The sequence below is a fragment of the Ptychodera flava genome, chromosome 16, assembly GCF_041260155.1.
Source record: "Ptychodera flava strain L36383 chromosome 16, AS_Pfla_20210202, whole genome shotgun sequence".
Classification (NCBI taxonomy): Eukaryota; Metazoa; Hemichordata; class Enteropneusta; family Ptychoderidae; genus Ptychodera; species Ptychodera flava.
This window is the reverse complement of record NC_091943.1, coordinates 3,462,865-3,490,717: the sequence shown is the minus strand read 5'-3', so window position 1 is coordinate 3,490,717 and position 27,853 is coordinate 3,462,865. Positions and strand designations below refer to the sequence as shown.

The following is a 27,853-nucleotide window of genomic DNA, read 5'->3' as shown; positions in this document are numbered from 1 at the left end:
CATTTTACACTGTATTTTTAGAATAAAATAATTTTACTGAATACCAGTGGTCCGGTTTGTTATTTCCAGGCTTGAACACCCTCCGAACGCCCAAAATTACAGGTGTTCAACAAGTGGGCATCCATGCGTTCAAAAAGTGTTACAGCCCTTTGAATGCGTAAATGCGTTCAATTTTTGAACACATTTCATGTGCAACGTGTGTTCAGATATTGAACACCATAGTGTTGAATATAATGTCTGATGAACATACAGTGTTCAAAATCTGCACACGTGTGTTCAAAAATTGAACGTTGGTTGAACACGTAGTGTTAAATTCCTGAACGTCTAGACGCGTTCAAAAAGTGTTACAAAAAGGCGTTTAATTGGTGTTCTATCCTTGAACACTTCCCTTTGCAGTGTATAATTACATACTTACTTACTGAGTTGCTTCCTCTTTTGACCCTGTACTATGTACACAAAATTGATGACGCCATTGTATTTATTTCTATCAGGAAGTGTTACTGTAGTCATGGTAGAGTGCTTTAGTGTTCTGAAAGAAGCCCGCTGCAATGTTCAAATAGTCGATATACGCATGCTCAGTTCCGCAAGTCTCGATTTAAATACCGCGGCTCGATTGAATTTGTAAGATGGGGCCGACTTTGACCTCCCAAGCAGTGCACAGGCCTTCAAATAACTCGCGTTTTCTTCACTTTTGCTTCTTGATTTCCAACATTTCTACCGCATTTGGGCAGGTCGATAGGTCAGGCGTCGAACCGACATGGTTTTAGACCATTCGCCGTGCGATATGTAACGCCTTGGCCATCGAGAAATGATGCATCGTTGAGAATTCAGACCTAGTCCATTCATATCCCAAAAGCAACATAATTGCATTGCATAGATTCAAAATTGGCGCGGCGCGTCACACTTGCATGGCGTCGTTGAGGGGTGGATCGATCTATAGCGTTAGGTATGCCGGCATCATCAGCTAAAAGTAAACTTGTCATAAGACTCGATAAAGTGTGATAAAAAGTACGTAACCCCTTGGCGGCGCACCCAGAAATTTTGCAACATCATATGTGACCAATACCTTCCAATCCACTATCCTGCCCCGGGTTATCGGACATGCGCACTTTTCATTGATCATACCCCTCGGAATTCATCCAAACGTATTTCTGTTATATGACACTTGGACAAGAACTGCATTGCCGCCTCCCTCTCTGTCACAACGACCGACAACGTTTTACGAAAGCATCAAGTCTATATAAATCATGTCTGCATGTGTTAAAGATTGAAAAGGTACATAGTATTCTTCTTACATGATCAGTTTACATCGCAGATAGAAATTTTAAAAATTAAGGTATATATTACATTTGCCAATTACAGCTAAGGTGGAAATTCAGTGTATGAATTCATACTTCAGTGCAGAGATTAAAATATCAAGAAAGTTGTGATTAAGAAGGAACTATTCTATGAAATACTGTTAAACATTGATTTTGAATAGAAAAATAATTTTTGCCTTACATTGAAAATTGAAGTTAACTTTAGATATGTATAAACACCAAACCATTCTATTATTAAACAGCTATCTTATGTTTTCATCTTATTGGGTATGTTTTCTCTTGATAATTCCGAACCCAACGAACCCATAATGTGATTTCTTTTTTATTTAGGTGTTAGGGGGCTCTTTTAACACGCGTATGGAAAGGCAGGTGGGAACATTCGTAAGGTACGTAGTTCATTCTGAAACGTAGAAGTACCTCCGATCATTTCCTAAAAGCTGAGTATGACATTAAATGTTTTAATACTTTGCACTACATCTTTTAGTTCTCCATTTTTGTTTTAGCAGTCCTTCATAAATAGACGTACTTATTTTAGTCAAACCAATAGAAATAATGAGTTAATACAGTTCAGTCGAGGTCAAACAGCTTATTTACAGTTGAACAGCATCGTATGACATAGTCTTAAAATTCTAAGATCACTTACAACGAAATATCGAAAACTGTTGGTGAAATGCGATCTTTTTTGTGTTTTGAAACAAACTCCCGCAAGGATTTGCTCTTTTCTTATTAGTGCTAGTTTACCAAATCTCAAAGTGTAAGAGAGACAACAAATGAATGATCCGCCATTTTGAATACTCTACGTCATAAATGCCTGCACTACACGTGGTTGCCATTACGGTGGCATCGTCGTAGAAGATTTCATTATCATTCTTGCACAATTTTGAAAAATCTCGTTCATTTAAAAAATTGTTTCTTCGTCTTCATTTGTGACTTGTTCTGCCGTATGAAAGATTAGCCGCAGAAGTTGGCCGTTCAGAAATCTAGTATGGTGCGTTACAGCTTTAGTTATATGTATATTAGGGCATGACTAGCCTGACATGGCAGGTGGATGTGAAGTGGTCAAGAGATAAGACACAAGGTTGACTGTAAGGTCCAATTTTAAAGAAATCACCTCTAGTGCTCGAAATTTACGATATTTTTATTACTACTGTCCTCCGAAACAATTTTGAATTCAATCGCTCATCAAAAGTTTCTGATATAGTTTATAAATAGGTACATAAATAGAAAAAACAATCAAACAAACAAACAAATGCAATTAAACATTTAATTTTCTATGGTTAAAACTGCAAAAAAAAAAATCAAAGCCAAAACCAAACAATCAACAGGTATTTAAATATTCTCTCACAATTTTGTTCGATTCCCCATGTGACAGACTGCATTACATCAACTTTCACCGCTACTATCATGTTTATGTAACGAAATAACTAAAACCGCATATGAAGATTGGCTTTCAATTGTCCTGAAAAGAAATACTCCCGAAGGCTTTTGTCACTACAAAGGTTGTGATTGTTTTGCACATCCAAATGTACTGAAAAATCTCCGTGTCTTCAATAGCGACCGTCGACGCGATAGAGATAAAAGTATTAGGCACATTTCATTTTCACTCCTGAGTGATTGTGAAAATTTCTCATATTAAATCATTTTAATTCATAATTTACCATATCCTGTATCTTTTTACAAGTTTTGTTCGGGAATAGCATGATACAATTGAGGATTTCGTAAAACTTAAGCTCCACATTTAGAAAATTACCATACGACAAATAAACCAATCAAAAGCCTGACGTGGCAGGTCAGGCAAAGGACAGAATTTGCAATACATAATGTTGCAAGTTTTATGGGATAACAGGATAGTGCACTTAAGTATGATACCGTTGTGTGACATAGAAGTGCCTGACGGAACTTTCGAGAAAAGGCTTCGTGGTTTATGAACATACATGGAAAGTTCAAATTGGTTTATTCTATAAATAACCTTAATCTTGAATTTTATATCTAACTTGAATAATTAAATGTCAGTTATAGCTATGACCTCGAAGCTATACTTATCAACTAAAAAGTATCTCTATAGGAAACGTATCTTTGGAAAACAACACAGCCCCTAACCTTGTTAGTTCTGTTCCAAGCGTCTTGTCCTTGTACACAATGACCGATAGCTTACAGAGACATGAATATTCATTATGCGTGTTGTCTGGAGTGCTTTCAACAAATGTAACTAATAACTGAATTACTTGGCCTTGTAAGTGGTTCTGTTTTATTGATTTTGCTTGTTATGTGGCTTAAAATTTGCTTGAATCATCACTCCTCAGGTTATTTGTCAACATTAATTCCTCAATGCACTTTGAAAAAACGCCTATATTGTTGACCCTAAATCTATCGTGTAAATAGGTTACCGAGTGGCCTCCCTATCTGGTGATTAAATTTATACGAAAAGTTGTACTTATAGGCTTTTTTTGAAATGCTTGCTTCTTATCTGTTGACTATTGTTTAAATGATCTCAATCTGGAAGGAAGGCATGTGGCCATCAAGACAGTTTATTGATATATTTACACTGTTAATGTGTAGCAAAGCTACTCATCGAGCACCTTTCACCGGGCTTGGATGCATTACAGCCACAAACATGAAAGAAACAAGCTGAGGTCAGGAAATGGGGCGTTTTTGCTAGTTGTTGTGATCTGCTGTGGGAGACAAGCAGCCGGCGAAGCATCACACCTAAATCATCATCATCAACATCATCATCATCATCATCATCACCATGATCAAATGAAAATGATTGACACTTATTTAATATCGATTGAGGAATCGGTGCCATGTAAATATACGGAATCCCAGAACTAAACCACTTCGCACTTACACAGTCCAAGAGCATGGACGCAATTATCATGTTTAGACATTTTGGCATAGGTAAACAACTATACCTCGGCAAAATAAAAAACCCACATGTATGTTTTCGGTAATAGGACTTAGAAAATCTAGGTGGGTATGTCGGGGTAATGGTCGGCTGCAGACCCATGAAATACAATTAATTTACTCTAATTTTCTTTGAGAATGAGGAAAACATGCCTTTGATGGACGGATTTTTCAAGGTTCAGTAGGAGTATCAGAAACACATATCATTTATTTTGGCCTATTGAGCAAAAGCTTGTGCAACAATCTTTGGGACAACCTGGACTTACATTACAAGAACATATTAAAATAATTGCTTTAATTCAGATCTATAGGGCATGATCTTCGTATGCCGAAGAGAGGCAGTTCAAAAAACTGAAACTTTGTAGCTTTGGTCTGTATTTTGGTAAATTTTGATCCAGGACCTTTAAGCAATTATCATATTCTAAGTTCACATCAGAAAAATAAGAGATTTGCAACTAACAAACTGCCAGTCTCTGCCAGTCAACTTTACAAACAACTTATTTACTTTTTCGACCGATCAGTGAGTAACCTTCAGCTAGTGAAGGGCACGTTGAGTCAGTGACCTTCAAATAGTTTACGTGATGGACCGAAATGTTTGAAGGTTACTTTGTACGATAAGATAATATACGATACGATAAATAATTTATACAGAGCCTAGTATCCATCAGCAATGTTCACTGGCGCTTAACACTAGGTCACAGGTAAGCTCTCTTGAAGAAATGAGTCTTAGGCTTAGGCTTAGATCTAAAGATGCGAATGTCGGGAGCTGATCGAATGTGAGCTGGTAGTTTGTTCCATAGAATTGATGAAGAATAGGAGAAGGATAAGTAATCGTATGATTTTAATCGAGTTCGAGGAACTTTAATTGTGGTTTGTAGACTTGATCGTTGAAATCTGCTAGGGGTGTTGACTTCAATGAGTTCAGCAAGGCATGAAGGAGCGAATCCATTCATCGATTTGTATGTGAGAAGTAGGATTTTACACGGAATTCTGTAAGACACGGGGAGCCAGTAAAGTTCCTTCAGTATTGGTGTCATATGGTCCCTTATGTTTGTGATGAGACGGGCAGTCGAGTTTTGTGCTCTTTGTAGTAATCTGATGTATGAGTCCGGTAAAGCGATAAATAGGGGGTTGCAGTAGTCTAGCTTGGCAGAAGGAGTTGAATACAAGAGAGCCAAGTCTGTTGAGAGCGATATTTCGCGATGAATTCAATACGGCGGATAAGTATATAGATACTCTGACAGGTCTGAATTGTGTATCTCTTGAAATCATGGCTACTGTCAGACAGGAATCCAATATTGCGCACTGTGTCTGCTAGTTGAATGGAACTTGATCCATGTAGCTTGAACGCTCAGCCTGTCAATGGGTTTTGGTGACTGATCATAAGTTGTGAACGAAAAAGAATTTCTGTTTTGCTTTCGTTGAGTTGTAAGTGTTTTGATGTCATCCAATCTTTAATGTCAACCAGACAGTTTTCAATTTAAGACATTGCTGTTGGAATATTGATTTTTGTGAAGGCCATGTACAATAAACTCTATGTGCTCTATTTACCCATCAACGAAATTTATCCTGAACAGTGAGAGAGTTTGTAATATCAAGAACAATCACTTGTAAACAACAACACAGTCGATAGGCTTATCTTGTTTGAAACCATGGATAATTTCTAAATCTCAGGTCACGCAATCATGGTTAATACTTTTCAGGGAGTTTGAGCCTAACCCCTTCCCTCCCCGCCCGTCAAAGTGCTGTAATTTCACAATACTAATGATTATCTCTCTAAGCTTATGCCTTTCAATGACAATATCAACGAGATATGAACTGAAAATTCTCAAATGTTTCAGTATATATTGCTGTTGTCTGTGAATTTAAACTTTTCCCACAAGTTTGCAACTGCATTGAAAGTGTTATGATCAACATCATGAACAATATTCACGACTGATTAATTGTTATATATCTTTATTATTATTATTATTATTATTATTATTATTATTATTATATTTCGGTGATTTAGCCTCAAGCCTATAGTATAATAAAAAATGTGTACCTGCAGAAATGAGGACTACAAAAAATATAAATATAATTTGACAAAAACAATCATACTTCTCTACTCATGTTCAGTCTCTCTCGACGTTTGAAAGCAAAACATACAAATTTGGCAAAATACTCTGTTTCCAGACTCTGACTGCTTGATAAATTTCTGAAAAGTACAACCTTGATAAAAGTGCTTTGGTAAATACTTTTCACGTCAATCAGTATAAAATTAGCACACCAAACAAAAATGATATTCATCTTCCACCGCATCATGTTCACAGTAAACAAACTTTCGATTTTCTCGTTGAATACCTTTTGAAAGATCAATTTTTATCCTCAAGTGATGTGTTAAGGATCTTAAACGACATAATGCTGATCGCAGTTTGTTGTGATAAATACTTATGAGGTAAAACTCAATAACTTTAAATGCACAGTAGTTATCTAGTTTTGTGTACTTTGACATATAGTTCCATGACTGTATAAAGTTATCACGAATTCTCTGCTTAAAAATATTCAAAAATGAAGATTCGTCTTCTACACCTTGATTTAGCTATACAAAGCCAAAACCATAATAGGACAAAAGTTTTTTTTTTACAATTAAAGCCAAACCTTTATGACTATTTTCAGCTTCTTTGTATTGATAGTTATAAAATTCATACACAAAGCGATTATAGTTGATTTATAAAATTTTGAACTAATATTAAATAATTCGCTCATGTCTTAAACGGTGGAAGTTATTCTACCAAGCTCACAATTAATAATCAGGTTTGATACATTTTTATAGAAACCCAACACATACTTGCAAATTTACACGGACCCTTTCAACATTCTCTGCCATGTAGAAGCCCCATGTTTCACTTTCATACGTTAAAATCGGCAAACTTTTACAATCAAAACTCTTCATTGGATTCTTCACATCAAGTGTATCGAACCTAGACAAAGTCTTCTTCAAAGCAAATATTGATTTACTTGCTTGATCAGCTATAACTTTCTGCATAGGAAGAAAAGGTGATACCAAGGTGACTAAAACATGTTACAACTATTAATTTTTCACCATTGTAAAACCACTTCACATAATTTCTCAACCCACCAGCTTTCCTTATTACCATAACCTTAGTTTTACTAACATTAACTTTCAATTTCCATATGTTGACAAATTATTCAATAATCTCTGCGAGCCGATGGCATTGTAACTAAATAAAAAGAGATCGTCGGCAAACAGAAGGTTTATCAGTCTCAAGGCGCCCATATAAACTCTAGAAAATGTGTCTTCGAGTTGTTGATCCAAATCATTTACAAATAATGCAAAACGCAAAGATCATAAAATGAATGACCCCTTGTTGGACTTCATAGATGCATTCAAATGATTGAGTAACACCATTTGTTGTGCGGACATATACACGGATAAGTTTGTACATAGATTGAAGTGTTCTATAAAAATCACCATGAAGACCATACTTTATCAATTTATAGTATATCAAATGATGACTAATACGATCGAAGGCCTGCTCAAAATAAAGAAAAGCACAATACAACCGACTTCCGAAAGAAAAATATATATAATAATATTTGTCTCAAGTATAAAATATTATCAACACAACTAAAGCCTTTGAGAAAACTTGCTTGGTTTTCAGAATGGAGCAATTTTTCTCAACCGACGTATTTGTAGTCTATTGTACAAAAAAACAATCTAATAAACAAAGTTGACAAACCAGAAGTTATTTGAACTTTCTGGGAGAATTTTTAAGCAGTTCCGTTGGAATACCACCGTAACCTGGTGCTTTTCCACATTTTAAATTCGAAATACTTTTTTCAACTTCATCAAATGCCATTTCTTCATCAGGCAGACTACAGTCAATATGATCACAACCACTGTTATCAAACAGAGGATCAAAGTCATCTACAATATTTTGAATCTCAGCATAAAACTCATCACTTTCTCGAGAAACCACTCTCGAAGTTAAACAAGCCTTGAAAATGTGAGAACAAGCCACCTGATGAAATATTAGGTGAAGAAGGCCCCCGAAGTTTTTTCCAGGAGGGAGCAAAATATTTTAGAATCAGACTCAGAAGCAGCATTTATTAATTTCTTCTTCACGTTTCTTTCATGTTCTCGTCTTTATTTTCTGTAGTTAGATTTACATATTTTTAAAGCATCCAACAAAGCTTTTGATCTAGTTGATCTGAACTCATTCAATACCCTTATCGCTTTGACTTTGGCGTCGACACATTCTTTATCATACCAACCATTACGTTTTTACACTTGACATCTTTACATTCCACTTTCATGTTAGATGGAGCTGTATACAGCATTGCAAGAAGTACAGCAAGACTCGAGTCATACTCATATACGAAATCATCTGAAATTTTTCAAATAATCTGTCAGCTCTTGCACTTATAATCCAATAATCATAAAACTGAGAACATTTATCGTCACTGCAAACTATTTTAATGACCATTTCGTACAGAGTTCGTCCATTTCCTCAAAAGGCCGTTAAGTTTTCACTCTACCAAAATTTCATGGGCCATCTCATAGATTACTCATGTAATAGCAGATAAACCAGGAGCCCACGTCGAGAGAAAGCTCTCCCAAGAAGGGCCCTCTGTGTTCTCATATAAATATGTAATTAGCTGAGATAAAAATGCTGAATTTCTTAAATTGCTGTCATAGTATCACCACTTTATATAACAAGTGTAATTTACTGAAGTAAAATGGTTAGTGACTTTTAATGTTTGAACTCAGTATTTTTAATGTTTATTGTAAGTTTTGTCAACTTGGTCATGTCAATCAAATTGTATGTCCCTAATAAGGACTTTCGTTATATATTCAAATTAGTAATAAGTTTATCTAAAGCTGCTTAAACGACTTCCATGATTGCTACAGCGTATTTCAAATATACATAGCACGTTTCGACAACTTTGATCATGCCAATCCAGATATATCCCTGTTGGGAAAGTTCGTTCAATATGCAAATAAGTGATTATCTGAAGTGAAAATGTTAAATGACTTTCAATATTGTTTTAACCTAGTAGAATCGATGTACATAGCATGTTTTGCCAACTTTGGTGAAGTCAATCTAGGTATAACTCCCTAATTAGGAAAGTTAATTTAATATGCAAATTAGGAATTGGCTTTAAAAAATGCTTAATGACTTCCAATAATCTTGTATCATAGTATTTTCCACGACATCGCAAATTTTGTGAACTGTGGTTTAGTCAATCAAGATATATAACTGTAATTGGGAAAGTTCATTAAAATGCAAATTAGGAATTGGCTGATGTAAAAATGCTTAATGACTTTCAGTAATGGTACATCGTAGTATCTTCAACACACATACCAAGTTTCGTCAACTTTGGTCAAGTCAATCAAGATATGTATCCCTAATTATGAAAGTTCATTAAATATGCAAATTATGAATAGACATAAGCAAAATGCTTAATGACTTTCAATAATGTTGTATCATAGTATCTTCCATGTACATAGCATGTTCCGCCAACTGTGATTGAGGAAATCAAGATATATACCCCTATTAGGAAAGTTCATTAATTATGCAAATTTCAGAAATGTTTAATCATAGAATCTTCAATATACATACCAAGTTATATTAGCTATATATCCCTAATCAGGAAAGTTCATTATGCAAATTAGCATTGAATTTTATGTCACAATTTTATGTCTTTCATGGCGGATAAATCCTTGTGGATGAACATTTGTAACAAATCTCATCCAATTCTGTGCAGCCATTCTCATTTGTTTCTTTCTAAAATCATTAATTATGCAAATGAGAATGAAATATGCAAGCCATACCAGCCAAAACTAATCAGTTCTTGCCATTCTTAAACAGAATCAATGTACCAAATAAAGTTGATAAATGCGCATGCTCAGACATGACTCAGCACATTGAAATTCATCATTCACGGTGACGCTTAGTTTCTCTATAAATTTCTGTAGACTAAATAGAAATTCGAAGCTCGACTCGAAAGCAAAGGTAAGCAATGAAAAAGATGAATGGAAAGAGTGAGAGTCTTAACTAACTAACTGCAAGCAGATAGGATAAAGATAAGGTAAATGCTCTTTAAACTCTACCTTACATAGCATCTGTATTCACAGTATTGTCTCTATAATCTAGTGATCTATCTCTTAAGGGTCTCATGAATACAACCTTAGATCACTTACACTGTAATATATTTAGTATAATGACTATAGCTTTCGTCCCGTATTATGATGATAGTATATTGACCTTATCGTAAACTTGCTTCAAGTCGGTGATTGTGACCCATCTCAGTAATTTCAGCGTACGGCATCTATACCCACAGTCACCTTGATAGAACTACCAAGATGGCTGGGTACCCATGCTTGGTCTACAAAATTTCAAGATAATATTCCAGGAGGTAGATAATTATACTGTTACAGCCATGTCCATTGCTGAAAAATAGCTTTGTATTTCAGTTGCCTGCCCTACTCCCCAAAGCGTGTAGAAACACCCACTATATAGCTTACCAACGTTTAACAGACGAATATGTGTAAAATGCTCTTTTATTGTTCACATTCGAATTGTAGTCCGGACAAGAGTTCACCTGTCAAAAATAACAACGCAGTGCCATGCATTATCTGAGCTGAAAAGATAAAAACTGTGCACTATGCCCCGGAAGTAGACCAATATCATTATACATTACAGGTTCTGGTTTTTTAATTCAGTCGTATTTGCTTATGAAGCATGGATATAAATTTGCCTCTCAGCAGGTTTTAAAGGATCTTTACATCTTACAGTTATAAATTAATAATTTTCTGGTCCATTTCGAACTCAGAGTACTCAAATTTATGAATACGTTGTTAATAGATAGCTGTATAGACATGTTCATAGGTTCACTTGACTCTTCATGAGCACTGGCAGAATTTGAACTTTCGTGTCTTTCCTTTTCGGATTACCGTCTTTCAGGAAGTTCTCTTTTTTGTTTATTTTTTCTGTAAGAATTCTATTGTCTTCCACATTTATTTTTTTGGAAATACCACTGCTATAATATAGTAACATAATTGTAAAAAGGTCAAAGTCTACACGCAAAGATTTGTAGTGATTCCATATATTAAATTATGATTCATTTCGTTACGAGACTTTCCATATGTGGTCACGTTAGTAGAAAGGAAAATGGTTATTCTCAAATTGCTTTTGTATTATTAACGTACTAAAGGAAAAGGTTGAGTGAAGACAGTGTAATTTCATCCTTTACGCATTTGCATCACACTTTGATTGATATTCCACCGCCTGGAATTTGAGTCTTCAACGCATATCGCGAATTAAACGAACAAATGTTTCTGTGCCTTTGTAGATCACTCATAAAATGGCGAGCGTTTACATACTGGGAGTGGCTTTGAATACTGAGAGACCTCGGACATGTAAAAATTGATCAGCGCAAAATGACCGGGCGGAATAATTACACGGATTTCATATTGCGATGACAAATGCCAAAAAAAATGTTCGTACTTAATGAGGCTATTCTGCAGCAAAACCGCCACGACACTCCTTAGCGCGATGAACTCTAAAATGTCGACTGGGCGCGCATATCAGAATGATGAGTAACGCCGGCTATAAGAGACCGACTTACTGTTACGTTCCGTGCAGATGTCACGTTTGACTCGTCCCTGTACGTGCTCAACTCTGTGTTTGTCCTCATTACGTTACAATACATTAAAGTTTTCGGTCTGATTCTGCAAATGTCATGTTGAATGCATTGATAAACGCTAAATAAGTAGGCTGATACAGGCAGATGAAATGCTGATACAAAATTTTGTATCTTTACTTTAGATATATGCTATCATTTCTCAAATTCAGGTCTGACTATAACTTATATATCTTTCTTTCATGAATTTGACTTTGCGATTATTTTAGATTCCGTTGCACATTATGCCTGGGTACAGCATTGAAATCTTAGATCAAGAGGAAAGAGCTGAGAAATTCCTGTGCACCTCCTGTTCGATGGTCCTGAATGATCCACAACAGAGCATTTGCGGCCATCGATTTTGTCTTAGCTGCGTACATAGACTTCCAAGGTTGGTGTTCACTTCTCCTTGTGATTATTTCTATTTTTCAAGTGTTTTGTTACAAACTAAGACACCTAAGGTGGTCTGATCTTTTTTGCCTTACGTTTCCAATCCGACCAATCAACATGCGATTGTTGAAAATAAGGTAAATTTTGCACATCTGTAGTAAGACATTATTGCACCTTGAGTATCATTCTATTAACGTGATTGTCTTCTAGTTAGTCAAGTGGCATGTTGAAAAAAAGTGATAAAACATGGTTGTGGAGACTCTTGACAACCTGATGAGGGCGTACGACACGTAATTCCAGTTTAATATTAGACGACAATACAGTAGAGTTATAGTGTGAGTACATACGACGAGCAGAAAAAAATACTGTGCCTATTCTTAGAATTGTTTGAACAATTTTTCGGCATGGCGATCGGCAAATGAAACCGTTCACAGCGGCGACTCTGCATGTGACTACTTTCTCGCTGTGTCAGGCCAAATTGCTACGATAAAGGAGACAAGGGTTTTGTTTTTGAGCAATAAAATGTATAACACGTGATAAAAAGGGCAAGATGATAATTTGTTATCTGCTACGAGTACCATTCCTCGGACAGGCAACAACGTGTGATTGCCAGCATGGGTTACTATTTAAATCTCATGTAGCATGTACAGCTGGCGCAGAATCATTATGTTACCGTTTACTCGTCCTAAGGCAAAGAACAAATTAACGTGAATTAAGGTCGCGTTTTACCTAAGGTAGTATGCACCTCAGAATTGAAAGATTTAACATTTGCTTAAACTTTCCTGAATGAAACTTTCAACCATGTTCTCATCAAATCAACAATAAAAATCGGGAGTCACCGTGTAAAGTTTGGAACTAGCGAAACAAATTACCCAAAATCTTGCGATATTTGAAATTCAAAATGGCCGCCATCCCTGTGGTAAATCTATAAGGGAAAATAAAATTATTTTGAAAATCTAAGCCGGTGAATAAGAGCTTTAAAATGAGTCCCCATAAGTTGTAGATCAGAACAGAATTGTAGAAATTTGAGGGTTCAACTGTCTGTCACTGAGGCGCGTTCTACCGTAACCATATCCTACTCATTTTTTTTTTCAATGCAATATTTCTCATCAAAGAATTGAAAATCCCTTCATACTATATATTTTCAAAGAGCAGAGAATCTAAAGTTTACTATAATGCTCGCAATAGTTTTCTTGAAGGATGAAGAGAACATATATTTGGGGTAAATAAGCCCCATGTTGGTATTTCTTATAAAATTACTTCGAACCTATAACTTGACAAAACCTTACGAAATATAATATCACATTTGCAACTGGACTTATGTAGACAAGAAAGACAATTTTGTTTGGCATATTATACCCTCATTCTTAAATAGCAGGGGTTGAAAGACTGACATTCAAAACTTGATTAAAATTATCGTAAGCAATATTGAATTTAAAATGTAAGAACTTTGTTACCATAAAAAATTGTCAGTCTTTTTTGTAGTATTTAAAGAACGTGTGAACATTTCCCATTGATCCAGCTAGAGTAAAGTTGTTTTGGAATGATGAAAACGGGAGAAAAAGGAAGCCAGAATGATAGAATATGTACCAAGATGATACAATATGTACTAGCGTTGCCAATAAAACCTCATTTAGTCGACGATTGTTTTTAAACTTGAATATTAAATATGCTGGTATGATGTTGGTTGATAACATAATAAAACTCTCTCTCTCTCTCTCTCTCTCTCTCTCTCCTCTCTCCTCTCTCTCTCTCTCTCTCTCTCTCTCTCTGTTGAAAGGATAAACGATCAATATCAGTGTCCTGCATGTTCTAGGGAAGACTCTTCTGAAATCAGCGTATTTAACATCGATAAGGTAAAGTAACATTCTAAACAATTATCGTAATACGTTTGGTTGCATTAAATACGTTTAAGCATCTCATTGTGACTTATTTAACTCAAAATGTATTCTTACTTAACTCAAAATGTATTCTTACTTAAAACAATACTTTCAAAGCACACTGGTATCATGAGGATGCAGCGAAGAATCGAATTCCATTTTGATCAACAGTCAATTATAAAATATTCCATAATCATTAAATTCATACGTTTCTGATGAGACACCTTTCCCTGTTTGTTTTAGCTTTTTTCTGACAGAGCAGTTTTTCGAGAGATGAAAGACTTAAGGACAAGATGCACGAACCTTGGATGCAGGTGGCAAGGAGTATTTCGGCAATATGAGGTGACTATGTCCTTTGCACTCATCGCTTATATTACTGCATGGTTTGCCAGCTGAAATTACTTTTAATTAATAGTTTTAGTCTGCTCACGTTCCTGAAAGCGCAAATAGAATTAATTTTGTTGACATCTAATTTCACTAACACTTGGTGTAAAGTAGACTGAAATACTACCCTTTTCAGTGATAGAGCGCGAAGCCACTGCAGTGAACTGCAATAAAACTGCTCACACTAATAGTTTCAGCTGTAGCCAGCTGGCAAAGTCGACAACATTGTATGTCCCATGCAGACAGTTTGTCTGGGGAAGTTGAAATAAAAAAGATTTGTACATGGACCAGTGCATGGTAATGTTGTCATCCACAAGAATATTGTCAAACGACCTTTACAATTGTCAAATGGTATGTTACTGTAAATGTCTTCCGCGCCACTGGTATGTTACTGTAAATGTCTTCCGCGCCACCTAAGTCTAAAGCAGGTATCTTGCCAATCCTACGTTTTTAAAAAGATATTTTGGTCTTAATATTATAGGAACTGCTGTTCCGTTTAGCTCCACACTTGATTTCATTTGTTACACGCTAATTCAAGTAGTCAGCATCATGTGTGTTCTGTACAATCTATAACAAAGATCATATGTCATTTTCATCAGTGTATTCAATCGCAATCGTTGTGAAGATAATCTGGCTGTAGGTTGCCCTGTCATAGGTTTTAAACTAAACAGGCCCCTCTCACGCCTTGCATTCTAAACCACAGGAGAAAATTCCGTTCTCATTTATTTGATGTTTTGCTCACTGATGGAATTTATTGTTCTATATTGTATCTTGTATTCTTTATTGTATATTGTATCAAAGTCCAAAACCAAAAATTGTGATTCACCAAACCTTTTACATCCAAGGACAAAGACCTTTGTAATGAATGTGTAAATTATTTTGTTTTTTTCTAGGATCTAATCTGGCCACCATTTTGTCAAAATATGCATCTCCTCTCTTGCAATCTTTATTGGCTTTTTTGCCATTTTATTAACGTTAATATTAGTAATTCGCAATGGTTTGGTTGCAGATGTTATATATCTACCTCGATTGATATGCTGTTTGATTTTGGTCAATATGTGATCTTAAACGGTTGCAGATCAGCCATTTTGTTGTTATTGTTTCGTATCTAGTGGCACAACCGAGTCATTTGAGAACTAATTAATTTTTAACTCCGCTGTCAGCGACGCGGAGCTAATCAAATTGGTTGATTTTCTGTCGTCGTCCGTCGTTATCCGTCGTCCGTCAACAATTGCCTTCTCCTCTAAAAACCGCAAGTCCGATTGCTTTGAAATTTTATATGCAGTTAACTTGGGGAGACCTTACTTCAGTTTGTTCAAATTGTGGTGAAATTTGCATATTTGTATTTTTGGGGCATTTTGACTGTTTTTGGTAAAAAAATCTTCTCTGAAACCGCTTGTCCGATTGCTTTGACATTTGATATGCAGTTTACATAGGGTGACTTCAGTCAGATTTGTTCAAATCGTGGTGAAATTTGCATATTTGTATTTTTAAGGCAATTTTTGTCATTTTTGGTAAAAAAACCTTTAAAATCTTCTTCTTCAAAACTACCGGTAAGATAGCTTTGATATTTAGTACATATGTCCCTGGGATGATCTATTTAGATTTGTTAAAATTGTGCAGAAATATGCAATTTGCATTTTTAAGGCAATTTTTGCCATTTTTGGTCAAAAATGTATTTCTCAAAAAGTACTGGTCTGATAGCTCTGAAATTTGGTATACAGGTTCCTATAGATGAGCTAAGTAATATATATTGAATTTCTGGTGAAATCTTTAATTTTGTATTTTTGGGACAATTTTTGCCATTTTTGGTCAAAAAATGTGTATTTCCAAAACTACTCATCTGATAGCTTTGAAATTTGGTATACAGGTTTCTATAGATCACCTTAATGATATTTGTTGAAATTATGATGAAATCTGCAATTTTGTAATGCTGGGACATTTTTTGCCATTTTTGGTCAAAAAATGTGTTTCTTTTAAAAGTACTTGTCTCATAGCTTTGAAATTTGGTATACAGGTTTTTAAGATGAGTTAAGTAATACATATTGAATTTCTGATGAAATCTGTAATTTTGTATTTTTGGGGCAATCTTTGCCATTTCTGGTCAAAAAATGTGTTTCTCAAAAAGTACTGGTCTAACAGCTTTGAAATTTGGTATACAGGTTTCTATAGATAAACTAGGTAATATATATTGAATTTCTGATGAAATATGTAATTTTGTATTTTGAGGGCAATTCTTGCCATTTTTGGTCAAAAAATGTGTATTTACTATACAGGTTCCAATAGATGAACAAAACGATATTTATTGAAATAATGAGGAAATCTGCAATTTCGTATTTTTGCAATTGGGGCAATTTTTCAATATTTGGCCAAAAATACGTGTTCCTCGAAAAGTACTGGTCTGATAGCTTTGAAATTCGATATGCAGGTTCCCACAGATGAACTAAACTTGATCTTTTGAAATTATGATGAAATCTGCAATTTTTATTTTTGGGGGCAATTGTTGCCATTTTTGGTCAGAAAATTTTATTCTCAAAAAAACTACTCATCAGATAAGCTTTGGTTGACATGTTCCAAGGGATGGTCCGATGTGATATATTCAAAGTATGATGAAATCTTCAATGGTGTACTTTTGCCAGCTTTTTCAGCTACTTTTTTCTGGCCATTGAATTGAGCCATCAAAGATTTCCACCTTCTTCATCAACATGTGTTAAAAATAGTTATTCTCTACATAAACACAGCGGAGCTATATCGGCCGTCAGGTCGCTTGTTTTATACTCAGTACAAGCACATAGCCCGATGCCCTACCAATGCATTTTGATTTAATTTTGCTTTGTTACAATTTTCTATGTTCAGTGCATAACACAGCAATGCCTGAACTGATACATTTTTATTCAAAATTGATGCAAGGACATTACACTCTGGTGTGATATATAACGACCGCTGATAATTTTTTCGTTATGAACTGGGTTTGTTAGGAATAATGCACTGTACTGTAACTGCACATATTATATCCTAATCAGGACATAATGTTGACTTTCATTCAGATACATTTAGGCTAGTTACACCATAATATCCCACGACTGATTATTGAAAATGATTTTTTATATCTTTTTGTTCGTGGAATGAGCCTTTATGACCGAAGAGCTCAGCAATTTGAATTTGAGCCGTTCAGTTCAGAAAGTAGGACGCTCTAGTTTAATTGTTATATATTTTACTAATTACCGACCACATGAAAAGGCAAATTGAAGATTAAGAATCTACCGACGAGTTACGGATAGAAAGAGTTTAAGTTTGAGGTCCGAGGAGTAATGAATTCTTTATACTAAGGCATTACGAAATATTGTTTAGGCCAAAGTAATTAAATTCTTTGTTTTGCGTCCACTCTAAATGGGAAAAGATACGCGTCTAAGCGGCTAAAAACACACACAAGAAAATTAACACAATGTAATTTGATTGCAGCAAATAAAAAAATGTAACAAAATTTTAGTTCAGAAAAGCTAAGCGGTTATGTCCTAAAATTTCCTATTGAAATACACTGTGTGTGTTTTTCATGAAAACCTTAAAAACCTAGGCGGGTAGGGACGCAAAACAAAGAATTTAATTACTTTGGCCTTACAGTGTTGAACACGATATTTGAAGTCTCCAGAGGTCGGGTTAGGTCTCCATGGGTCACAAGTCACCAGTGTAAAGTTATTTGCGATACTATTGAGGTGATATCTCTATGGTGATGCCTTTTAACCTTCATTCACACCCGACAACTTAAAAACGTGACATGTCAAATAAAAGCTTACTTACTAAGGAGCAAGAAGTAAACAAACGTCTGCTGCCGTTACTCCCTTTCTTCTTCCCGGCGCACTTCACTAAGTGGCAGATGTAGATTTTAAGGTATTTCAAACCCCAGTCGAAGGTCGCGTTGACTTGCTCCTTTCGTTCCCCGACTTCCATCTCAGTGTGGTCGATTGTGTCTCCCCGTCCCTTTACACAATGATATTAAGTGGATATTGACACAGAGCACCAAAGCTTACGGTTCCAGGCATTTTGCAGTACGAGTGAGTACAATGTACAGTCATAACCAACAGAGCATCTTTAGTTCAAGAGCTAACTAAAAACAACCAGTCAAATCTAGCAAAAATTTGGTCTCTTTAAAAATGCGCGACCTACGGCATAGTTCCACCATATACAGGGCTGTGTCCGTTTACGAATAGCTGACATGTTATCATTTTTGTTTCCATAAGGCTCACCATGAACGCTGCAAGCAGGAAGAAATTGAATGCACCTACTGTGGAAGTAAAGTCAACCGTGAAAAGGTGAAAGGCCATTTTTTGCTCACGTGTTTACACACGTGAGCATATGTCGCAGCGATGTCTGTCTGTCTGTCTGTCTGTCTGTGTGTCCGTCTGTCTGTCTGTCTGTCTGTCTGTCCGATATCTCAAAAACGGCTCATCAGATCAGAATCAAATCTGGTACATAGATTCAGTTAGCAAATGGCAAGAACTGATTAGTTTTTGGTGTGTGTGGCTTGCATACTTTTTGCTCATTTGCATAATTAATGACTTTAGAAAAAACAACTGCACATTATTTGATGAGATCTGCTACAAATGTTGATCACACCGATATATATCAGTAGTTGGAACCATTAAGGGGTGACATGAAAGAGAGTTGCTACTTTGCATATTTAATGAACTTTCCTAATTAGGGATATATGTCTGATTTGACTCGATCAAAATCGACCAAACTTGGTATGTATATTAAAGATACTATGATTTAACATTATTGAAACTGCAGCCAATTCCTAATTTACATATTTAATGAACTTTGCTAATTAGAGATATATATTTAAATTGACTGGACCAAAGTTGATGAAACTTGCTACATGTATTTAAGCTACTATGATACAACATTCTTGAAAGTCATTAAACATTTTTTACTTCAGCCAATTCCGAATTTGCATATTTAATAAACTTTCCAAATTAGGGATGTATATCTGAATTAACTTGATTGTAGTTGTTGAAACTTGCTGTATACATCAAAGATAGTGTCAAAAAACATTTTCACTTCAGCCAATTCCTAATTTGCATATTAAATGAATTTTCATAATTAGGGATATTTATCTGAATTGACTTGATCAAAAGTGATGAAACTTGCCATGTACATTAAAGACACTATAATACAATATTATGGAAAGTCATTAAGCATTTTCTCTTTAGCCAATTCCTAATTGGCATATTAAATGAACTTTCCTAATTAGAGATATATATCTGAATCAACTTGACCAAAGTTGACAAAACTTGCTACATATATTGCAGATACCATGATACAACATTGTTGAAAATCATTAAGCATTTTTACTGAAGCCAATTCCTAATTTACATATTTAATGACCTTTGCTTATTAGGGATATATACTGGATTTACTTGATCAAGGTTGGCAAAACATGCTATATACATTGATGATTATACCAGGGTAAAACAATATCAAAAGTCATCTCACATTTTTTGTCAGCTAATTTATAATTTGCATGTCTAATGAGCTTTCACAGCTCGGCATATATGGCTTGAAGGACTTGGCCAACGGTAATTACACTTGCTATATAAAGTGGTGATACAATGACAGCAGTAAAAGAACTTTGATATTTTTATTTTAGCTAATTACATATTTGTATAATTCATGACCTAATCGGCGGTGATTATTGTTCATTAAATTGATCATAATATTTTCAATGAAGTTGCAAACATGTGGCAAAGGTTCAAATTTGCACATAACTGGCAATATATAATGAAACAAATGAGCATTTTCAGTTCATATCTGGTTTGCTCACGTGTTCACACACGTGAGCATATGTCGCAGCGATGTCTGTCTGTCTGTCTGTCTGTCTGTCTGTCTGTCTGTCTGTTGGTCCGATATCTCAAAAACGGCTGATCAGATCAGAATCAAATCTGGTACATAGATTCAGTTAGCAAATGGCAAGAACTGATTAGTTTTTGGTTGGTGTGGCTTGCATACTTTTTGCTCATTTGCATAATTAATGATTTTAGAAAAAAACGAATATAAATTAAAAACAACTGCACACAATTTGATGAGATTTGCTACAAATGTTGATCACACCAAGATATATCAGCAGTGGAAACCATAAAGGGATGACATGAAAGATAGTTGCTAATTTGCATATTTAACGAACGTTCCTAATTAGGGATATATATCTGATTTGACAAGATCAAAATTGACCAAACTTGCTACATGTATTGAAGATACTATGATACAATATTATTGAAAGTCATTTAGCATTTTCTCTTCAGCCGATTCCTACTTTGCATATTTAATGAGCTAATTAGGCATATATATATCTGAAGTGACTTGATTGCAGTGGTTGAAATTTGCTGTATACATCAAAGATACTGTTAAATAACATTATTGAAAGTCAAAAGACATTTTTACTTCGGCCAACTCCTAATTTGCATATTAAATAAATTTTCATAATTAGGGATAACTATCTGAATTAACTTGATCAAAATTGATGAAACTTGCTACAAATATTGGAGATACTACGATAAAACATTATTGAAAATCATTAAGCATTTTTCCTTCAGCCAATTCCTAATTTGCATTTTCAATGATCTTTTCTAATTAGGGATATATACTGGGATTTACTTGATCAAAGTTGGCAAAACATGCTGTTTACATTGATGATTATACCAGGTTAAAACAATATTGAAAGTCATTTCACATTTTCATGTCAGCTAATTTATAATTTGCATATCTAATGAGCTTTATAGTTTGGCATATATGGCTTGAAGGACTTGGCTAAAGGCAATTACACTTGCCATATAAAGTGGTGGTACAATGACAGCAGTCAAAGAAGGTATTTTTATTCTAGCTAATTCCGTATTTGTATACTTCATGATCTTTTAGAGTTAATCGGCGGTGAATATTGTTCATTACGTTGATCATAATACTTTCAATGAAGCTGCAAACATGTGCCAAAGGTTCAAATTTATACATAACTGCAATAATAATGAAACACATGAGCATTTTCAGTTCATATCTGGTAATCTTTTAGTGCTTGTTGGGGCATTGGGTTGTATACACAGTGGTTACCTGTGACAAGCTGAAACTTTCGATAGAAATCATAGGATGGTATCGTTAGCATCTTCTTATCAATTATAAAAAAGGAGTTCATCATGGTGTAACTATGTAGATCCCGGGAATATTGTAAATTTAGAAGTTTTCTAATAAATATTTAAGTTTAAACTTCAATCTATTAAATGTCTGCAATCGTATGTATAGACAAATTAGGATTTGCTAGTAAATGAGCGAATAATTTGATAAGGATCATATATCTTTAACTCGGCAACTTCAATATGACAATAAGTAGTAATACCGTATACACTTCAGTTTTAAGAGAGTAGTGAATCATTATCATGTTTTATTACTGTTCATTGCCCCTGCAGATGCAAGATCATACTGATATGCTGAATGGTGACTGCCCAAAGAAAATGCAGCCATGTAAATTCTACTACATTGGTTGTAAGACACCAGTAAGTGAAACTGCACAGTGAGACATAATACTGCGCTTACATAGAACTGTTTGTCTCTCTCCTTGATTGTAATGTATCAAGAAATGATATTTACGCATACTTTTTGTTGTAAAATGGCGTACATTCAGAATTTATGTGGTTTAAATATTGGTACACAGCTTAGCAGCGATTAAATAGGTTTTGTTTCTTTTTAGGGTGTGCCTTACCATACAAAACATGTGAATACAAATGTTCCAAGTTCTGCCTATGTTGGCTGTAGTTTGTGGAATTATTTAAATAGAACGGCCAAAGTTCATGGTCTTGGTTCAGTAGATTTTATCAAAGGTCCGATTGGCCCATAAACTTTAACAAACAAGATTTTCAATTGAAATATGTCGTTATAAAAAGCAGTACAATATTGATTTAAGTTTCCTCTTTCACTATGTCTCGACACTCTTGAAATATCTTCTCATCTACACGGGATGCCATAAGACGTGATAGCGTTCTATTTTTCGCCTCTATAAATATAACTCATAGCAGAGAAAAGTCATAAATATTAGCGGAATTGCAACATTGCCCTTTTTATTGATCAATCTTACACGCAGCTCTACATCTTCAAAACTTTATCATCAGTTTTCCACTTTTCAAATACATCATTAGTTTCTTGAAATCTTCCTTCCCTCCCCAGATCGAGATGGGAAAGGAAGCTGAGCACAGCGCCCTCGCTGTCCAGGATCACATGCGATTGCTGCTTCAGGGCGTGAATAAATTGAAGCAATTCAGAGAAACCTTCGAGGAAAGCGAAGAAGAACGTCGTCAACTTACTGTCACGGTTGAAGAACACGGTGGGAAATTAAACACCCTACAACTACATTTAGCCCGCATGGAGGATGACCTGAAAGATCTTCCTGATCGTGCAAGGTTACAGGTCACAGGAGGAGATAAACAATCCCTGACACAGATGATCGACAAGCTCGGCAAAACTACCAGCGAGATTAAAAGTAAGAACGGTATTCTTGAAACAAAAGTATCAACTTACGAAGCAAATATCGTTTTCCTCAACGGGGAAGTCGAACGAAATGCAGACCTGGTTCAGAAAGTAAAAAGTGATGTGAAGAAGCTGAAAGACACTCTGGGAGCCATTGAGAAAAAGACAAAAGCCCAAGATCGCATCATCGCCCTGAAGGATGTCACGTTAGCTGAACAGGATTTACGTATCCAGTCATTGGAGATGGCAAGCTATGATGGGATCCTGACTTGGAAGATTTCAGAATTTGGGAGAAAGAGGCGTGACGCGATTTCCGGTCGAACTCTGTCCTTATACTCACCATACTTCTTCTCAAGTCAGTTTGGATACAAGATGTGCGCGCGCATCTACCTGAATGGTGATGGAATGGGGAAAGGAAATCACGTGTCACTGTTCTTCGTCGTCATGAAAGGAGAGAATGACGCCATTTTAAGATGGCCGTTCCAGCAGAAAGTCACCTACATGTGGATCGATCAGAACAACAGGGAACACATGATTGACGCGTTCCGACCAGATCCAAACTCCTCATCTTTCAAGCGACCGACAGGTGACATGAACATCGCCAGTGGGTGTCCTCTATTTATGCCATTGTCAATGTTAGACGATGGAAAGCACGCTTATGTCAAAGACGACACTGCCTTTTTGCGTATACCATAGACACTAGTGACATATATGACCTCTCTGCATCCTGGCTCCCCGTGCCGAGGTCGGAAATGTCTATGGGCAGCAGAAAGGGTGCATTATACTGAAAGAGATTTCAAGTTGATTAAATGTGTAGCAAGTGCGAATGTACGGGCGCTTGTACATGCATACCTACCTACCTATCTACCTAGCTACCTACATACATACACGCGTGCACGCAGCGTGCACTTTAAATGTTGGTTACTCTGGCAATAAACAAAAACAATAACAAAGTGATGATAATAAGAGACAGACATACACCTTATTTTGTATACTTTCTTATACAGTAGACTGAATGATATTTTTAAATTTGTTTAAGTTGGAACTCTACTGCATAGTTTAGGTCGGTCGCATTCGTCAATAGCTGTCATCACAGGCGTTTCTTTGTATTTCAGTACTCCTTTAAAACAATAAATATTTCAAATGTAGATATAGCTAGACAGTAATCTCAAGCCTCGGACTTCAGGTGACAATTAGTCTTTTGGGACGTTGAAGAAGTATAATCACATTTATAAAACCATGTTACAAGCAAATTACGCTCACCGTTCGTTCTTTCTTGGGAAAAACTAACAAACTAGCCCGAGACGGCTGATGAAAAATTATCCATGCTGCGACACTGTCCCTCATATCTCCTATGTGGTTGTAGGTATCATTAAATACGTCTTTAAACTTTGAAGAGACTGTTGCAGTTTTCACATATTGTTTCTTGAAGAGACGATCATTAGTATTTGTGTGAAATTTTCATGTTTTATTAAGCTGTAAATCTACGTCTTAGCAAACATCGACTCTGTAGGAGTCTTAAAATTTGACTAGTTTCCTTCTTGATTTCCGCTAGAACCACGCAAGTTTGTGAAAAATATGGGTTACCAACAGTATGTTTAGGGCGTATCATACAGCCAAAGATGACTTAATTCCCCTTAAGATGCTGTTAGAGTTGCGAGATGACATTTTTCTCTGCTCGTATTTTCTTAGAAATATATTTCATAGCGATTTCATTGAAGGAACTGTAACCAGGGATGATTTTACGTGGAAAATAAAATTCTAAAATTTTTTCGAACAAAAACGATTGCATGGGGAAATACAATTTCCGAGCAAGTGCCGTTACGCGTTCAGCTAAGATTTGAAAACTTCTTCTCCGACAAATTCCCCGCATCGAATCTCCTATTGTTACTTTCTCGTTCTTATGAAGCGGTAGGACTGTCCTCTCAACACCATGCTCTATTCAAACTTCCAACTCTCTTTTCTGGTCGTGCTTTTCTCGGTTACAGTGATATCTTTTGTACTGTTAAGTGAATTTTTAGTATAAAAATATGTTTTAAATGTCTGGCTTTTAATTTCTTGTTATGTATTAGCGACTGTCTTTGTATGTCATTCATTGTTTATGGACGAACTTTTATTCAGTCCGAAATAAAGTAATTAATAAATGATAATAAAGAAATATTCCTCGCCCGAGATAACTAAAATGGTAAACCCCTTACCCTCACACTGGTGCAAAAAAGAAAGTGCAAGCTAGCCAAGAATTGACTTGTACACCCCGTTTTACGAACGTGGCGATATTGATTCAGATAAGGCGGTAATTTATGACTTAAATTCTCGAGTTAACTCAAAATTTCTTATGAGCTACTTTCCGATATATTTTAGCTGATAACCAAGTTGACATATTTGTTTCATAATTGCAAGCCCTTGTTCTGAGAACTACAAATCAAAGTTATTATATTTCTTATGGTTCTTTACTAAAATAAGACATAAAATCATCGCAAGTTATCAAGAGGTAAACATACATGGCGTATAAACATTGCAAGCTTTCACTGAGTTATCAACGACGTCGCTCCGTACGAAGTGGTCAGCACGGCACTGCTCTAGCTGAATCATTGGCTGGTGTACATCCTTTTGGAAGTCACTTTATCATAAAATGTGCAACTACGCAAATATACTTTATAATGGTACTACAAGGTACTGCCTTTGCTGTCGATGTTGTAACAGCTCCTTCCCCATTGTTGATAAAAAATCTTTGTTAGTTGCCACCGCTATTTCCGCATCGGTTTTTTGTTCAAAGTTTCTTTCTTTGTCGATTTTGAAAGTTTCTTTACAGGTTGTTGGGCAGACAAACTTTTGCGCGACACAAACAAGTGTTTATGATTTCCGGGATGATTGACAAGTCGACGTCTATCATCGAGTCATGAGGTCCAGGTGCACGTACGTGTGCCCAATGACTTGGCATAGGCGGGGGCAGATGGTCTTGTACACAGTTGGGCAAAGCGGGAGCGAGTGGCGATCAAATGATGAATCACTGTCAAATACTAGAAATTTTTATTCAGTGTTGCTTGTAAAAATAATTTTCACACCCAGCCGCATTATAAGGGGCAGTGGCGCATCATTTTGTTAATTTCAATGCTCCTACATCAGCGGGATGACTTTCATTCACAACATATGATTAGAGTTCAGTTCCGGCACTGAAAAGCGAGGGACCGTCATCAAGCTGAGCCTTATCCAAACATCCTGATCAAGTTTCCCTTGGATACAAGCTATTTGTACGGTACCACATTTATTTATTACAAAAATTAAGTACCGCTTCTTCTCTGTCACGGTACGAACGTTGTAGAAAGGTAGTTTGTCTCTGTGTTGTCTGCATGCACTGAGCTGTCAGCTCTGAGTTTGAACTAAAGGTTTCATCCAGGGTTTTCATAAACCGTTTTTTCAGGAAGTCACATCACAAAATCATTATTTACATAAATAAGTACTCAAGCCGTTACCATTAGATCAGACAAGAAGTTGTCCTGTAAATTAACGTGTATTGTATTTCACTCATTGTTGAATACTCGAGTGGTCTTGCAAATGACGTAAGTTTTTCGTATAACCGTGCAGGTTTACAGGTTGACTGTTTTATTACCTTTATGGTCGATTTTACTACAATTGTGGTCAGTATTAAACTTATACAGTACTACATTCATGGAGGTTCCAGGCCTTACTTCGACAACGAAAACATGTTATTGAAAACACGAACTCTGTTAGAAAGGATATGGTTTAAACAACCTTTGTGTCATGATGAATACTGACCGGCCACGACCTTTAACCTTTCACACTAGGTTGAAAACGTCAACAGCTGTGACAGCTGTGACAGCAAGGACCTTGCCCTTGTTACTAAAGGTCATCTCTGAATAGTGTGACGAAAACATTCACAGGTTAGGCCAACATTCACCGCATGTAACGTATACTTCTAAATGTGGTTAGCAAGAACTACAAAAACACAGTGACTGCAGCGTGACAACCACATGACAAATTTGCACAATGACAATAAAATAGTAGAATTTAATTGTACTCTTACCTGCAGCTGTTTCTAATCAGCTGTTGAAAGCAGTGCTTGCAGTATCTATGGCCACAGGCCTCGGTGTGAATAGGGTCTCGCAGTATACCATCGCACTCTCTGCAAATATACCTCTGATCAGTATTGTTGGGTTCATGTATACTCGATTGGTATCCCTCTTATGCAGCCGTCGCCTGCACTCCAGATCTCAAGCTCGACATATCTCTTGTACACAAATATATCCAATACAAACGCAACACGATACCCTACGACACTTCGATCGGTCAATGTATACATCATGTGTGTTACCGGATAAACTTTGTTCCATTTGTACAGTAAGCGTCCACTTGATGAATTAGAGAACTCATTCCTGAAGCTTTACAAAAATGTTTGTGAGAAATCCTTGGATTTTGATCCGCTCGATCGACGCTGCGTCTAACTCTCAAATGGTGCAACTCCTACTAAACAGAAAAATATAAACACTTTACTGCAGGGTCACAGGTCAGTCAACAGCTGCCCTCAGGGGTTACGGCACTGATAAATTACGCTGTTTTGAACACGTCAAGAGGAAGAGAACAGCAAGATATATGAAGCTACCTTTGCCAATAGAGGGCGTTCATCACTAATGAGGCGCTTGCATGAGGCGCACGTTGTTATTCTTGGGTACGCTTGTCAATATCGGTGAAATTGTAACTGAAATGGAATGTTAATCGAAACAGAAATCCGCGCATTTTACAGACAAAGGCACATCCAATCAG

At 36.0% G+C, this 27,853-nt stretch overlaps 2 protein-coding genes across 12 annotated transcripts in view; one reads left to right on the top strand and one right to left on the bottom strand.

Annotated features, from left to right (window-relative positions):
* Positions 1-27,624, bottom strand: part of LOC139152538 (TNF receptor-associated factor 2-like) — a 48,214-nt gene extending 20,590 nt beyond the window's left edge. For 3 of the 9 annotated variants that reach the window (XM_070725750.1, XM_070725744.1, XM_070725745.1), the window contains exon 1: positions 27,117-27,614. The gene's annotated coding sequence lies outside the window, so the exon portion shown is untranslated. Of the gene's footprint in view, positions 1-27,116 lie in introns of all 9 variants that reach the window. The other 6 variants (XM_070725747.1, XM_070725749.1, XM_070725751.1 and 3 more) reach the window with 5 other exon arrangements.
* LOC139152537 (TNF receptor-associated factor 2-like) lies at positions 598-26,730 on the top strand. Of its 3 annotated transcripts, XM_070725739.1 has the most exons (9): positions 1,156-1,275; positions 1,650-1,705; positions 10,207-10,243; positions 12,143-12,303; positions 14,083-14,158; positions 14,426-14,524; positions 18,805-18,876; positions 22,018-22,104; positions 22,772-26,730. In XM_070725739.1, exons 1-9 carry the CDS (start codon positions 1,159-1,161, stop codon positions 23,765-23,767), a joined length of 1,701 nt encoding a protein of 566 aa, XP_070581840.1. In that variant the 5' UTR covers positions 1,156-1,158; the 3' UTR covers positions 23,768-26,730. The 3 variants fall into 3 exon arrangements, with proteins under 3 accessions (XP_070581842.1, XP_070581840.1, XP_070581843.1); XM_070725741.1 differs by lacking the exon at positions 10,207-10,243 and having other exon boundaries at positions 598-1,275; XM_070725742.1 differs by lacking the exons at positions 1,156-1,275; positions 1,650-1,705 and having other exon boundaries at positions 10,140-10,319.
* Positions 27,625-27,853: the final 229 nt, after the last annotated feature.